Consider the following 14140-nt stretch of genomic DNA (forward strand, 5'->3'; position numbering starts at 1 on the left):
ATACATAATTACCAATATATAATTTAAACATATAAAACAGCTACCTCATCCCGCGCAAGGCGCGGGTTATTACCTAGTAATAGTTAATTTAAAAACATACTAAGTAGCAACATTTTCATCAATATTGTTAAAGTTAAAAAGGAGTAATAGTAATTAATTTCTTCTAAAAATAGTTAATTTAAATATTATTTTCCATCTGGTAATATTGACAAGTGCTACAAATCTCTCCCAAAGCAAAGAGCATTCTCTCCAAGTTTCTTGCCCTCTAAAAGCAAAAGCTAATCCCCAGATTCTGCCATTGATGAGCTCTGCCTCCAGTTTCACTACTTCCTTCTCATTACTTTCACTTGATCGTCAAAAGCTCAGTGAAATCAGAATCTGAATCCTAGGAACGGCTCTGTTTTCTGTTCAAGATCAATATTTGGTGTAATGGAGAGGACAAGGTCGAGCCCGGTTCAGAATTTGCCGGAGACAATCCATTCATTGCTCGATTTAAAATCTCATATGACTTCATATTGGGTTAAGTCTGTTTGCAACATCCCCAAGAACGTCCCTTCTTCTTCTGAGATATCTTCAACATCAAAGGAAGAAGACAACTCTGCTTTCATCGAAGAACAGAGCATTAGAGGTACTACATGCAACGCATCGCAATCGTTGAACTTCAATTATTATTTGTTTATTATGTTCTGTTACTTATGGGTCTTGTTCTGTTTCCTCTGTTTTATTTTGGTTACAGATCAACTCTCTGCACTAACCGTTCAAGTAAATGATCAGAACAAACGAAGAAGACAGATTCTTAACGAGTTTTTGGACCTTTAAGATTAGTAATGGATTTAAACAAAAAATAACTACGAATTGTTAACGTAAGTTTTCTGTTAAAGAGTCTATTGATAAGCCTTTAAGAGCTTATTACTTGAAGAGGAAGAAAGGTGCTGAGGTGGCAGAAGAGAGTTGAAGCGGAAGAAATATTCAAATAAAGAGAATAGAAGTATAAAGAGTTGTATTACGTGTCATTTACATTCATCGAGATATATTGTAAAGACTTAAGGTTGTTAGAGATTCTCTCTGCAACTTGGCGATTATCAAGAGTCTGTTCTTGGTGATCGAAGCTAGATTGGATTCAGTACTTCGCTGGATTTGATTCTAGAGTGTGATTCCTTTGATAGGTGAAATATACTATTCTTTCTCTTATCATCTAGCTTCATCGGTTTCAGTTTTGAATAATTGGTCAGGTAACATTCGTGTGTTTTGTCGAGTCAAACCCTTAGACTCCAAAAACTCAAGAGCCCCTGTTTCTTCGGACGCAAGAAACATTATCATAAAGTTAACAGAAAGCAAGAGGAAAACCTACAACTTCGACAGAGTTTTCCAACCTGATTCATCGCAAGGTATGTGGCTTTGATTTTCTTTTGAGAAATTTCCATAATGACTCGTCCTTACACATTTTAAGTGATATAGAGAATTTAGTAAGAATGTTAAAAAAAATTTGAGGGATATAGAATAATGTTTCAGTTTGGCTATGTGACATAACGGCCTAAGACGGATTACACACATACATGAAAGTGTTGTTGATGTAGTATTCAATTTTTTTTTGTCAGATGATGTTTTCTTAGAGACTGAACCGGTAATCAAATCGGTTATCGATGGCTACAACGCTTGCATTTTTGCCTATGGACAAACTGGTACTGGAAAAACATTTACAATGGTAAGAAGCAGGATTAATGAAACACATCTCTCTTTGATTTCATTTTTTTTTACTTGAACCTCTTTAAGTTGATATATAATATGAGAGGATAATGTTTCAGGAGGGTATTCCAGAATCACCAGGTATCGTTCCTCGAGCAATCAAGGGATTGTTCAAACAAGTGGAGCAAAGCAATCATAAGTTTGTAATCAAGTTTAGTATGCTTGAGATTTACATGGGGAATCTCAGAGACTTGCTTCTTTCTCAAGGAACTAAACCCATTGGTCCCATACCTCCAAGGCAAATAAATAATAACATGTGCAGAGAATCTTACCTGATGGATAGGATTGGAACTCTATTAACTCAACTGAGTTTTGTTTCTCTGTTTCAGTCTGCTGATACACACAGACCCAAAGGGAGAGATAGACATCGAGAACTTGGTGACTCTTAAAGTGAATGACTTTGATGAAGTCTTCAAGTTATACAAAATAGGTTGCAGAAACAGAGCAACTGCCTTTACTAACTCTAACTCTGCATCCAGCAGATCACACTGGTAAATACTCAAATGCTATATCCCTTTTTCTGTATACTTTTGTTACACGTTATGTTATTTGATCTTTGATTATGAAACAGTATGATCCGTGTATCGATTACTTGTGCTGGAGCTTCTGAGAGACGGCGTGGAAGAAACAAGATTTGGCTAGTTGATCTTGGAGGAAGTGAGCGCGTGTTGAAAACTAAAGCCACTGGTCGCCGTTTTGATGAAGGCAAAGCCATTAATCTCTCTTTATCTGCTCTCGGAGATGTCATCAACTCTCTTCAACGCAAGAATGCTCACATTCCTTACAGGTAAACATATCAGTTTTTTCTTTCTGTAACCCTTTACGTCTCAGTCTCTGATACATTTGAGTTTTTTTGTTCTGTGATTCAGGAACAGCAAGCTCACACAAGTTCTGAAAGACTCTCTTGGTAACTAAAATCTTCTATAAACTCTTGATTAGGCCTGAGTGTTTAGTTTTGGTATTTCAGTTTCAATTCTAGAGATTTAGGAGTTGTTTGGTTTCAGTTCGGTAATTTCACTTTTTGGTTCGGTTTCGAATAAAAAGATTGAGAACTGGCTGATTCCAAAATATTTTGGATCCAATGATGTTCCAGTTTTTTTTTCTGGTAATTTTGAATAACTCATTAAATATTGTTGATAAAAGATATTTAGGTAATTCAATTTTTGCAGATAGTTTGGTTTATATATTTTAAGATATTTGGTTATTTTAGAACTAAATATAACTAATATTTTGAAATATATGTTTTATTGTTTAGATATTCATGTACCTATATCATTTCTTGAATTAATTTCTGTCTTTCGGTGGAGATATAGGAACTGTACCGATATTTGTGAACATTGGTTCAATTCCAGTTTTGTTTTTTGGTTTGGTTTTCTATCCCCAGTTAATTTGACCAGGCCTACACCTTGATCTTAACTGAAATGTTGTGCTCCCTTCTTGACGTTTGGTTCTTGATTTTTCAGGGCAAGACTCTAAGACATTGATGCTTGTTCATATCAGCCGGAAAGAAGATGATCTGTGTGAAACCATATGCTCTTTGAATTTCGCAACGAGGGCAAAGAACATCCATTTAGGTCAAGACGAATCAAAGGTAAGGAAATTAAATAATTTGCATACCACGTAAACTTTATTTAGAGTGTTACACTTTTCTGATGGGTTAAACAATCTTTTCACGCGTAGGAGGAACAAGAAAAAAAGGAGACTGTGATGATGAATCTGCAGAAGATGATGGAAACGATCGAGAAAGATCGTGAGACAACGATAAAAGACATCAGACATCTAAACGAGACACTAGAGAAACTCTCAGGTAAGCCTCATGTTACTGAAGAAGCAGAAGAAGTGGATGAGATCATCAGAGAAGAGATTCAGGTTACTCCAAAGTTAAAGAGAAACAAATCAAGACGTGCTTCGGATGTTTATTCTAGCTTCATGAGACCAACAGCTAGCAGCAACCGAAGGTTATCATCAGGGGCAGATTTTAGCGCAATCTCCAATGGTCCAGGTTTGAAGTCTAGAAGGAACTCAATGACACATGTCAGATCTGAATCTGTGTGTCTTCCAATGGTGAAGAACGGATATGATTCTTTGTGTGACTCATCAGAGAGGAGCGTTTCGAAGTCGACTTGCGCTATGCGTCAGAATAGAGAAGACGATTCAGCAACGGTTTATAGTCAGGACATATCTGAATGTGACATTAAGTTGGTCGTGTCTGAGCAAAAAAAACAAGTACAACAGACGGGGCCTGGATCTGAGATTGGTGTCTTTGAGAAAAACGTTAGCCAGAAGGAGGGAGAAACAGAGATTTCAAGGATTAACAGTTGGCTACATTCACAATCCGAAAACGGAAGTTACTTGCTTGACAAGAAACAGAGACTAAACAGAAACATATCGTTGGGAAGGTCATCTAATGGGAATGGAACATTGGAAGACATAGAAGAGTCCAAAACAGAGGAGGCCGTGATTAAACATCCACTGTTGCTTAATGATCTGTTTGAGCTGGATTGTCTCTGTTCTGCCGAAACAGAGGACCATATTCTGTTCAAATACCCAAACCCTAACGAAGAAGACAATACATCTCTTCATGTTCCAAGTTTCCGATACGATGGTCTTTGTGAACACATAGACGATGCATGGTTTGGAGTGGATGGAAGCGCGGCTCGGAAGCAAGATTCACCTGTCTCGGGCTTGCTACTAGAACTCAACAAGACCTTACCAAATTCTCAGAGAGAAGTAGCGTTCGAGGAGGATGTAGCCACACCATTTCTTAGGCCACAAGGAATACTGGTCGAGAGAGGTAAACTATCTGGATCCATGTTTTGTGTCTTTGGTTTAGATCTTACAAACGCAAACGCTTGCTCTGTTTTTTTTTTGTCCTGAGATTCTGTCTTTAGTTGCAGGAAGATGCGCTCATGCGCTTATGCAGAAACTTGAGGGATTATGCTTTCGTACACTTGTGGGATTATGGCTTATTGATGTGAGCTATGGTAGTGACTTCTTCAACGGGTTAATGCAGTAAAGTTATGTGTAACGATTTTAAAAACCAAACATGTCTTTTTGGGGGTAATTATAAAAAGTTTATTTGTCTTTTTAGAGAAAAGATTGTCTCCTTGGACTAGAGTAAGTTTATATTAAAAAAAAAACTATTATGGAATCAAGTGAAGCATCAGTTTATGTTCATGATGTGTAAATCTGTAATCTAGTTGTCCTGTCTTTTGATTTTGGTTGTGCCATAAAAACAAAATCTGTGTTTTAGACTGATATTGTTGGTGTCGGTCCTACACATTCTGATCAATAAGTAGTAGTGGCCACTTCTCATTAACTATTCTTCTGTTTTGTTTCAAACCAAGCCTCATTGTGTTCTGACGTATCTTTTTAACTTTACATCTTTGATTACATGCAGCTGCTTGCAATTCTATGCATTGTAGTTGCAATGAGAAAGCAAAAACTTTTTTTGATTGTGGTTAATGATAGTATATGAAAACAAGTAGAGCTGGTAGTTTACAACATATTATAAACATTAAAATTAGGAGAAGGGTTAATTAGAAAATTAATGATACACCCCACTTTGTGGAGTATAGTTACTTAACTTAAGTGTAGCTTGCAGACAATGGCAAGCCCTTGACGATGCCACAGAGGTTAGTGTTGAGGGGGATGTTGTACTCGTCCCTTAGAGACTTCTCCGGTGACAGAACGCTCACATACAATTGTTGTCCAAGGTATCTCCTCTCCAAGTTCTCAGACCTGATGTTCCACATACCGGCGTTGTCGAATGTCAAGAGGATAGCTGACCAAGACTTTGGGTAGACTTGGACCGTGTGTCTGCTAACCGCATCCAACAAGTTGTAGTTCTTTCTCTTTTCAGGTGTCCACCTCCCTGGCTCAGAGCTGAAAGAAGAGAGGGTTAAAGAGAAAGACAGAGAGGTAAAGATTAGGGTTTACAAGGTGCTTACGCGACTGCGAAGAAGGAGTAACCATCCAAATGGAATGATTCCATGCTCTTCTCATGGTTCTCGAATATGATCTCTACAAAGGTACGGAAAGTGATGTTGAGCACATTAGGCTGCACGGTCAAGGCTGTGATTTGTGCTGCAGGCTCGTCCTTGATGACGTTGTACTTGAACACCTTCTCTGCCATCTGGAAGTACTCAGCCAACTTCAAAGGAGTCTCGGTGTCAACGTGTGATACACCGTTGAATCCAAACCTGACTTTACCGTTCACCACGTTCTTGCTGTTCACAAGCTTGATGCTACGGGTGATGTTGATCTTTCCATAATGGTATGATCCCTGTGGGTTGGGCCTTGCAGCACTAGCTGTGAGGTTCCACCTGAAAGATCTGAACTGGTTCATAGACCAAGCCCAACCAACAGGAGTCTTGGGGAGCTCTGTTGAGGCTTGGACGTTGCTTCCTGCGTACCTGATCACACCGACCGTGCTTAGTTCCTTTTTCAGGAACCTAGTGGATGCGACCATGTAGTAGTCCTTAGCTGCCTGGTCAGCAGTCACAAGAACTGAAAAGCACTGACCAACGTGGACATCGAGTGAGTCATAGTCGTTCTGAAGAACATGAGAGCCTTCCATCTCCACAAGCTTCATCTTGTGGTTCTGGATCCTGAAGTTAAGAGTAGACTTGAATCCAACATTGCATAGCCTGTACTTGTATGTCTTTCCTGGCTTCATCGTGAACAAAGGCTCGTTCTTTCCACCAACCGTTCCAGACTTTCCATTGATCAGAACACCGTTAGGCAATCCAAGGGCGCGTCCGCTGTCAAGGAAGTTCTTGAGAGCGGTGTGGCCACTTGTGTACCAGTCATTGATAAGGACGGTGTAGTCATCCTCAGGGTCAGCGTATGGAACGGGAATAAGGAGACGGCTGTTGACACGGAGACCACCAAACCCACCAGCAAAGCGGTGGAGAGAAGTGGTTGGGTAATAGAAGTAGGAACCGATCTGGTCCTTAGGTTGGAAATGGTAAGTGAAGTTCTGTCCTGCTGGGATGGGACATGAAGTCCCAGCCACACCATCTTGCCAGCAATTCTTCCTGTGCTGGATACCACTCCTGCAACCACATTCCACCATTAGTACTCATATTACACAGGAGTTAATTAGTCAAATAGCAGACTTGTTTTGCCTTAAAGCTGGACTGTCCGGACAGCGTATTCTAACAACAACCCTAATTAGCTCTCCGGATTTGAACCCAACCAAACCGTAACTTTTGCTTTCCGGTTCGATTTCCGTTTTTGAGTTTGGTTTACTTCAAAAGTTTTGAAAATAATTTGATTATCAGTCGCTTCTCAGTATTTAGTTAAAAAAATAAATTATAAATTCTAAAAGTAACCAGCTTATCCGAAACAACTGAACCAAATTAACAAAACTCAAATAATAGAGAAATTAAATTTGACTAAAAATAACAAAATAGTCAATTTAAAAAAAAAACAAAATCTAACCGAAACCAAAAATTGATTACCTTTTGGTGAAATTTTAAAAGCAAAAATTACCAAAAATGACATAAACCAACTTTTTCTGGTTCAATTTGGTGCTACTTGTGACCGAACCGAACTAACCGAAACCGAATATACCTGAACCGAATAAATCTAAAGGCTAACTTATTAAGATCATAATCTAACAAAGAATAGCTAGGGACTACAGTATATAGTTTTTTTTTTTTTTTTTTAAATTAGTTAAAGACTCGTCGAGGTTAAATTACCAGGTCAAGAGGAAAGGCTCGTCGAGGTTGTTAAAGACATTGATGACCACGTTGTTGTTAGAGGTTGAGTTTAGGTTAGGACCAGGAAACTGACCATTGATGAGAATCACCTTTTGAGGAACACCTAGAGGTGAGGCTGTTCCATAAGTCACGTTCCATGTATAGAAGAAGTAAGGATCGCCGGCGTTCACTATTGCCACCGTAGAGACGAGGCAGACCAACACCGTCAATAACCTCCCCTCCATATATATTTTTCTGTGTTACGTATAACTAACCCTTTCCTACAAAAAAAAAGAAAAAAAAATATTTTTATTGATTCCCCTCAAAAGCTAGCTTTGCTGTGGATGAATCCTCTTGTCGTTTGGGTGATTCGAAGTATTTATGCAGGGGGAACCTAACTTCTTTTGCAAGGTATTGTTACCATATTTTACGCTCCATCTCCAATTCTAATTTCTATATCTGAAAGTGGTGATGCAACAAACTTTTTCTCTATCTTTTTTATTTGTTAATTTCAGTTTTCAAGGTTCCAGAACTATGAATCATAACAACTCGATCGTATCTAAAATTGGAAATGTCCTTAGCGGTCTTTTTATTACACCTCAAATGAATGTAACCGGTAAAATGTTATCATGACAAGGTTGTGACCAACGTCAAATGTATTATATTAGTTTTGATAGATTTGTGAGGACTTAGAAAATATAGTTTTAGAACTGTTTGTGGCATTCAGATTCTGTGATCGAGTACTTTAATTCCTAGACGGTTTCTCGTCTACAAGCTTGATTTCCTTGTAGTGCAGTATTGTGTTTTATCGTCATGCATTTGGACCTCAGGCTCAGCATCTAAAATGCGTTTTACAAAAATAACCTCTCGTATTCTTTTTTTTAGAGAAAATCATATGGGTGTCTCTAATTCGTCGAAACATTATATTATGTCTTCTAAAGAAAAATATTTATCTATATTATTAAAATTGAAATACATTTTGGTACTATTTGGAAATCTAGATAACAAATTAAATAAAAATTGTTTGGAAATTTGGATAGTTAATTAAATACTTTATTTTATTTACACATTTAACCATTGCTTTTACCATGAATTAGTTATTTCATTTTTGTATTTTTTATTTACATATTCTGTCACTGAATTTAAAATCATTTTAAATTAATTAATTACAATTTCAAAGTTTATTTAAACAAATCAATTTTCATATATTGACCAAATCCAAAATTATTTTATTTGGGGTGAAAATAAAACACAAACTGAAATATATAATATATATTATATAAAACAATTTCAAATATAATATTACCTTATTTAGTTTAGTCAAATATAAAATTTTGAGAGTTCAATTTTCAAGAAAACAAAATATCATAAAATTAATAATAATTTATAGAAAATTAATTAAAAAATTAAAATATTTAGTATGTTGTTTCATTTTAAACTAAATTGACAAAAAACAACAAGTTAATATATGAATAGTAAAATTACATCAGATTGCATCAAGTTATAAAAAATCAATATAATATTATGTAAAAGTAAAAAATATTATCAAACATCTATATTAGAAAAGAGTATTTATGCTCCATATACATAGAAATGATCAATATTAGGTAAATACCATGTCCACTATTCATTTTTTTAAATTCCACTGATACCCCTACTCTCCTGTATCTCTCTCCTCTCTTACTTCTCCACCATCTCTTCGTTCTCTTCTTTTCTGCAATTTTTTTTCTTTGTCAGATTTTATTGTTTCTGTCAATATACTATTTACTAAAAATTGAGCCATATCTTCCCTTTTTGTTCATATTTACCAACTAATCTTATAATCACAGTAAGTCTTCATTATCTCCTCCATCGATCACAAAAACTATCCCATAAATTCTCTGGTTTATCGACGTAACATATTTCAATGATTGATATAAGTTTTTGCTCAATTGTGCCAAAGAAGAACGAGCAGGAGACCGGATGTCAAAACGGTGAAATCTGAGATAGGTGAAGAGAAAGAAATGGTGACACACCTACAAAGGTCAAGAAGGCGAGAGCGAGTGCGTAAAGTTGTTTTTTTTTTAATTTTGGATAACATTAATGTTAGTCGGCTTTTTTCTAGTTACCGGATATTATTAATGCTGATTAGAATCTTAATTTTATATAGTTATTTGGAAATACGTCTGTTAAATGATACATGATTTGTTACCTGCTATGTGTTTTGTTAGTTGATATATTGTTTGATTTCAAACAATGAATACTCTTTTTTTTTGTGCTATTGACCATTGATTATTTAGACACTTTACAAATTAATCATAATTGTTTTCATAGAGAGTTAAATGAAGTGTTATTCTACATACTAGTAAATATTTATTATTTGATATCGAACTATATATCAATTAACAAAAACATGTATCAAACAACAAATCATGTAACAACTAACCAATTATTTATCAAAAAGATGTATCATTTAACAAATCATATATCAAATTGTGTATCAGCTAACTATCAATGTGTCATCTAACAAACCATGTAACAGTTAAAGAACATATATCATCTACGACGATATGATATTGGAGACCCGTTAACACATTGTTTACCATATAAGTAAAAAGCTCAGAGGTTACTTCATTTTATAACTTGATAAATATATTTTTAATAAAAAGTTATCAGCTAACAATCTATATACTGTTTAAAATCAAAACTTATAAAAATTGTAGATTTCCAATTTATTGAGATACTGTAGTCGCAATCCCTTATTCCTTCCTTTGATTTTGATTCTTGAATCATAATAAAATATTCCCAAACTGAATCATGGTGGCAAGAACCAGATGAGAAAGAGAAGTAAATTACAGAAGATTGGTGTTGCAAACATATTTTGCATTGGAGACATGAAATGAAAAGAAACCTCAACGAAATGAAAAAAGAGTTTGATGAATTAGTGTAAGGATTGGAGAGAGTTGTACAAAAAACTTGTAAGAATTTGAGGTGGAAGATTTCAACGAAAAAGAAAAATATAGGAAGAAGTGAAAGAGAAAGAAGAGAGTAGGGCCAATATCGGTAGAGCAGACCAAATATTGAACAGTAAAGAGGAGTTTCCAAGCACATAGGGTAGTTACCTAATTTGATTCACTTTCGTGTATATTTAACAAATTAACTCATTAGAAAATAATATATTCTACTATATATGTAAATTATAAAACACTAAAAATATACATAAAACTTTTTAATAAAACAAGTGGGTTATGAATTTATGTTGAACACAAGTCAAACCAGATATCCACGCGGATTAATATTTGATTTGTGCAATTTCATTTTTTTAAAGAAAAAATTACACAAGTTATAAAATTATCGAAACAAACTGCACAAGTTATTAAATTTGAGATAGAATATTATGTACAAAAATAATTTAATAAAAAGGATAAATATTGTATTTTTTCACAGAATCATATTGATCAAGACATCAAAACATCAGTTGGAATACAAATCTTTGTTAGGATATCATGTTTAGAGCTTTAAAATTAAATAAATACAATTCGGATATTGTAAATTTTCCGAGGGTTTGAGTCGGATCATTTTCGGTCTGGGTAGGTTTGTAGGAGACAAAAAATATGTAAATAAACTATGTATTTAAAAGATCATTAAATACTTTATAAAAAAAACCGCTGCGCGGATGAAAATCTAGTTTATATTATTAAAACTGAAGTGCAAACTAGTTTTGTTTGGTAACACGGATAGCAGTTTAAAAAAAACAGGTTTGTTTGGAAACATGAATATCAGTTTTAAAAATATGTTTATCTGAAACATGGATAGCAGTTAAAAAATAGGTTTGTTTGGAAACATAAATAAAAATATTAAAAAAGAATATAGTGTTGTTTGTAAATATGGGTAACAGTATATTAAGAAAAAAATGTAATAGACTTATGTTATTAAAAAAATTAGAAATCAATTATATTATGATAAATTATCTATTTGGACCAGTTTTAAAATATACGAAATTAGCTAATCTAATTACCTAAAAACATTTTTTGTCTAAAATAATCATAAAACAAAATTTAAATATTATAGACATATTTAAAATCAAAATAATAATTTAAAATTAGTTTATATCAAAAATTGATTCGAAAAATTACATATATTCAAAATTTTATTTTTAATAAAATATTTTCTAATAACCGTTATTAAAAATTGCTTTCGATATATATAAGAATATATAATAGTGTAGGGGTGGGCGTTCGGATACCCATTGAGGTTCGGTTCAGGTTTGTTTGGGTTTTGGGATCAAAGATTTTAACCCCATTCAGATATTTTTAAATGCTTGGTTCAGATTCAGTTCGGATCTTTGCGGGTTCAGTTCGAATTCGGATAACCCATTTAAATTATTTTTAAAATTTAAAATTCAATATAAACTTTAAATTTCCCAAAATTTATAAACAAAATAATATATTAAATATAAATTTGAATAATATGTTAGAATACCTAACTTAACATATAAATTGATTTGGGACAAATATTTGGATAGAGAATCAATAATTATTTTAAATATTTTTGGTGCTTTAAGTATACTTTAACTATTTTAGATATTTACCTTTGACTATTTTTATATATTTTCAAGTATTTAAACCAACTTAAAAGTACCACATATATTCTAGATGTTTTATATACATTACATCTAAAAATAATTAATATATAAGTATATAAATCTATTTAAGATATATTCGGGGATCCGAAATACTTAGGTTCAGATCAGATTCGGTTTCAGTTCCCTAAATATTTAAATGATACAGTCAAAGATATTTTAATTTTATCTATAAAATCCTACATGTAATATATGTTAAACTGGCTTAAAATATTTTTTAAAGATATACTATGTAAATCATAATTATATCACATGAAATATTCACAAGTTAGTATCATATTATATTTTTATAACTTTATTTGATTTTAAATTTTAATTTTTATCGAATAGTAATTTAGACTAAATAGCAATAATTTATTGTAGATATCTTATATATTAAAACAGAAGTCATGAATTTTTCATGTGTAATTTTTTAATTTGGACCACCTTTTAGAAAATTGTTTCAGTTAATTGATATATGGTGTTTTATACATCATTGTATATATGTTTTCTAATTGGTTTTCAAGTCTTTATCGAGTCTTTCTAGTCCTTTTCGAGTCATTACAGGTCTGGAGTTGCACTGGATGGGAGATGGACCTGCTGGAACAAAAGAAGCAGAAAACAGTGCAGTTTGGTGATTTTCACGCAGAACAGTCTGATGATTGTTCCCGATCAAGCGGAACAAGCAGACGGAGTGATCCCGCGGTTGTTCCCGACGAATAAGGAAAATACAACATCTCGGGATTTGCCCTAATTATCCTCTTTTTCTCTCCCAGCCGCCTGTGGCTTTGATATATCATATTTTCTGTTTTCTCATTATCATACTACGCTATTCTAGACACAAGAAACCATTGGAGATTTTTAGATTATTGGATTTGCTTATTGTAAAGGGAGAAGGATCTCTCTCTCTCTCTCTCTCGTTTTAGAGAAGATCATCCTGAACCCTCTCTTTGTTTCTGTTATATTTATGCAGTATTATTCATCTATGAACTCTGTGTTTTCTCTGTTCATGGCTGAGTAGTCGGCTAGCTTGTCTAGGGTTCTAGGGTGTTGATTTCGTGAGCTAAACATAGATAAGTGAATCCATTGATTGTCTTCATTCATAACTGTTCTTACTGCTTGCATTAAACTGGCCGCTTAATGTTAGATCATAGGTTTAATCTGATCATCAAAAGTGCTTAGGTTGCTAGATCTGTTTTGAATGAGCATTGCATCCCTAATCAGCGAAAGTAGATATTAAGGTGTTTTGTGAACCTATCGGACTTGATCTCTATTGCTTGCGATCGCTTCTCACCTCAACGACAGTTAGACAGTGAGATCGATCAGCATAGGGAGCAGTACCACGACAGTGGACTGTTCTACTTGAGTGATCCGAGTTCTAGACTGTTCTTATTAGCACTTGAATAATTGTTTAGCTCACAAGTATTAGCATCCGATGAAGTAACCCTAGGCTGGCTTCTCTTTAATCTGAATTCACATTTACTTTATTTTATTTGCTGCTTGTTACAAAACTCAAAACCCCCATATTGTTTTAGCTTAATGTTGATCCTATAGAAATAAAGTGTAAGAGTTGGTCTCTGTGGATTCGATCCTAAAGTGCTACATCGACATACCATTCGATTGTGGTAGTGTGCACATTAGGTTAATTGGTGTGCGTGAACACGAATATCAATTTGGCGCCGTTGCCGGGGAACATCTTTTTACCTTTATTTTTCGGTTATTTATTTAGTCTAAGACCTCTAACTTGCTCTTTTCTCTTTGTTGCAGGAGATCGCAAGGTTTAGAAAAACAGAACATACAACAATCAAGGCCAACCAACACCACCATGGGTGATCACGGCCATCAGGATGATCTCGCTGCAGCAATGCAACTGATGCAACAGCAGATGCTTCAGATGCAGCAGACCATCCAAGCTCAGCAAGCAGCTGCAGAACAATCTGCTCAACAGGCTGCTCTCGCGCAGCAGGAACAAGCAGCGCAGACTGTTCCAATCGGGGAGAGAAACCTTCCGCGGAACATTCCTACTACGCGCTCTGCCATTGTTCCTCCACTCTGCACCAGGCAGGACTTCGAGATCAAGCCTGCTCTG

The 14140-nt window shown here is 34.7% G+C and overlaps 2 protein-coding genes across 3 annotated transcripts; one reads left to right on the forward strand and one right to left on the reverse strand.

Moving 5' to 3' along the window:
- The first annotated feature begins 429 nt into the window (after window positions 1-429).
- Window positions 430-4762, forward strand: LOC108820463 (kinesin-like protein KIN-14T). Its single transcript, XM_018593401.1, has 11 exons — window positions 430-628; window positions 737-815; window positions 1228-1388; window positions 1599-1705; window positions 1806-1984; window positions 2076-2237; window positions 2318-2533; window positions 2616-2653; window positions 3210-3337; window positions 3427-4540; window positions 4644-4762. Exons 1-11 carry the CDS (start codon window positions 430-432, stop codon window positions 4760-4762), a joined length of 2502 nt encoding a protein of 833 aa, XP_018448903.1.
- A 559-nt stretch (window positions 4763-5321) lies between these two features.
- On the reverse strand, window positions 5322-8005 carry LOC130505949 (L-ascorbate oxidase homolog). 2 transcript variants are annotated; one of them, XM_057000553.1, is made up of 4 exons: window positions 7851-8005; window positions 7452-7732; window positions 5697-6803; window positions 5322-5631 (listed from the first exon to the last, which is right to left on the reverse strand). In XM_057000553.1, the coding sequence occupies exons 2-4, from the start codon at window positions 7694-7696 to the stop codon at window positions 5334-5336; spliced, it is 1650 nt and encodes a 549-aa protein (XP_056856533.1). In that variant the 5' UTR covers window positions 7697-7732; window positions 7851-8005; the 3' UTR covers window positions 5322-5333. The 2 variants fall into 2 exon arrangements, with proteins under 2 accessions (XP_056856533.1, XP_056856532.1); XM_057000552.1 differs by lacking the exon at window positions 7851-8005 and having other exon boundaries at window positions 7452-7841.
- Between the last annotated feature and the right edge of the window lie 6135 nt (window positions 8006-14140).

Source organism: Raphanus sativus, unplaced genomic scaffold (genome assembly GCF_000801105.2).
Source record: "Raphanus sativus cultivar WK10039 unplaced genomic scaffold, ASM80110v3 Scaffold2727, whole genome shotgun sequence".
Taxonomy (NCBI): domain Eukaryota; kingdom Viridiplantae; phylum Streptophyta; class Magnoliopsida; order Brassicales; family Brassicaceae; genus Raphanus; species Raphanus sativus.

Coding starts and splice junctions, on each gene's coding strand:
- LOC130505949 (XM_057000553.1), bottom strand. CDS start 7,696: ATGGAGGGGAGGTTATTGACGGTGTTGGTCTGCCTCGTCTCTACGGTG. Junction 6,804..7,451: donor GAGCCTTTCCTCTTGACCTG/GTAATTTAACCT, acceptor ATGTGGTTGCAG/GAGTGGTATCCAGCACAGGA. Junction 5,632..5,696: donor TACTCCTTCTTCGCAGTCGC/GTAAGCACCTTG, acceptor CTCTTCTTTCAG/CTCTGAGCCAGGGAGGTGGA.
- LOC108820463 (XM_018593401.1), top strand. CDS start 430: ATGGAGAGGACAAGGTCGAGCCCGGTTCAGAATTTGCCGGAGACAATC. Junction 1,706..1,805: donor CTGGAAAAACATTTACAATG/GTAAGAAGCAGG, acceptor ATAATGTTTCAG/GAGGGTATTCCAGAATCACC. Junction 2,654..3,209: donor AGTTCTGAAAGACTCTCTTG/GTAACTAAAATC, acceptor TTGATTTTTCAG/GGCAAGACTCTAAGACATTG.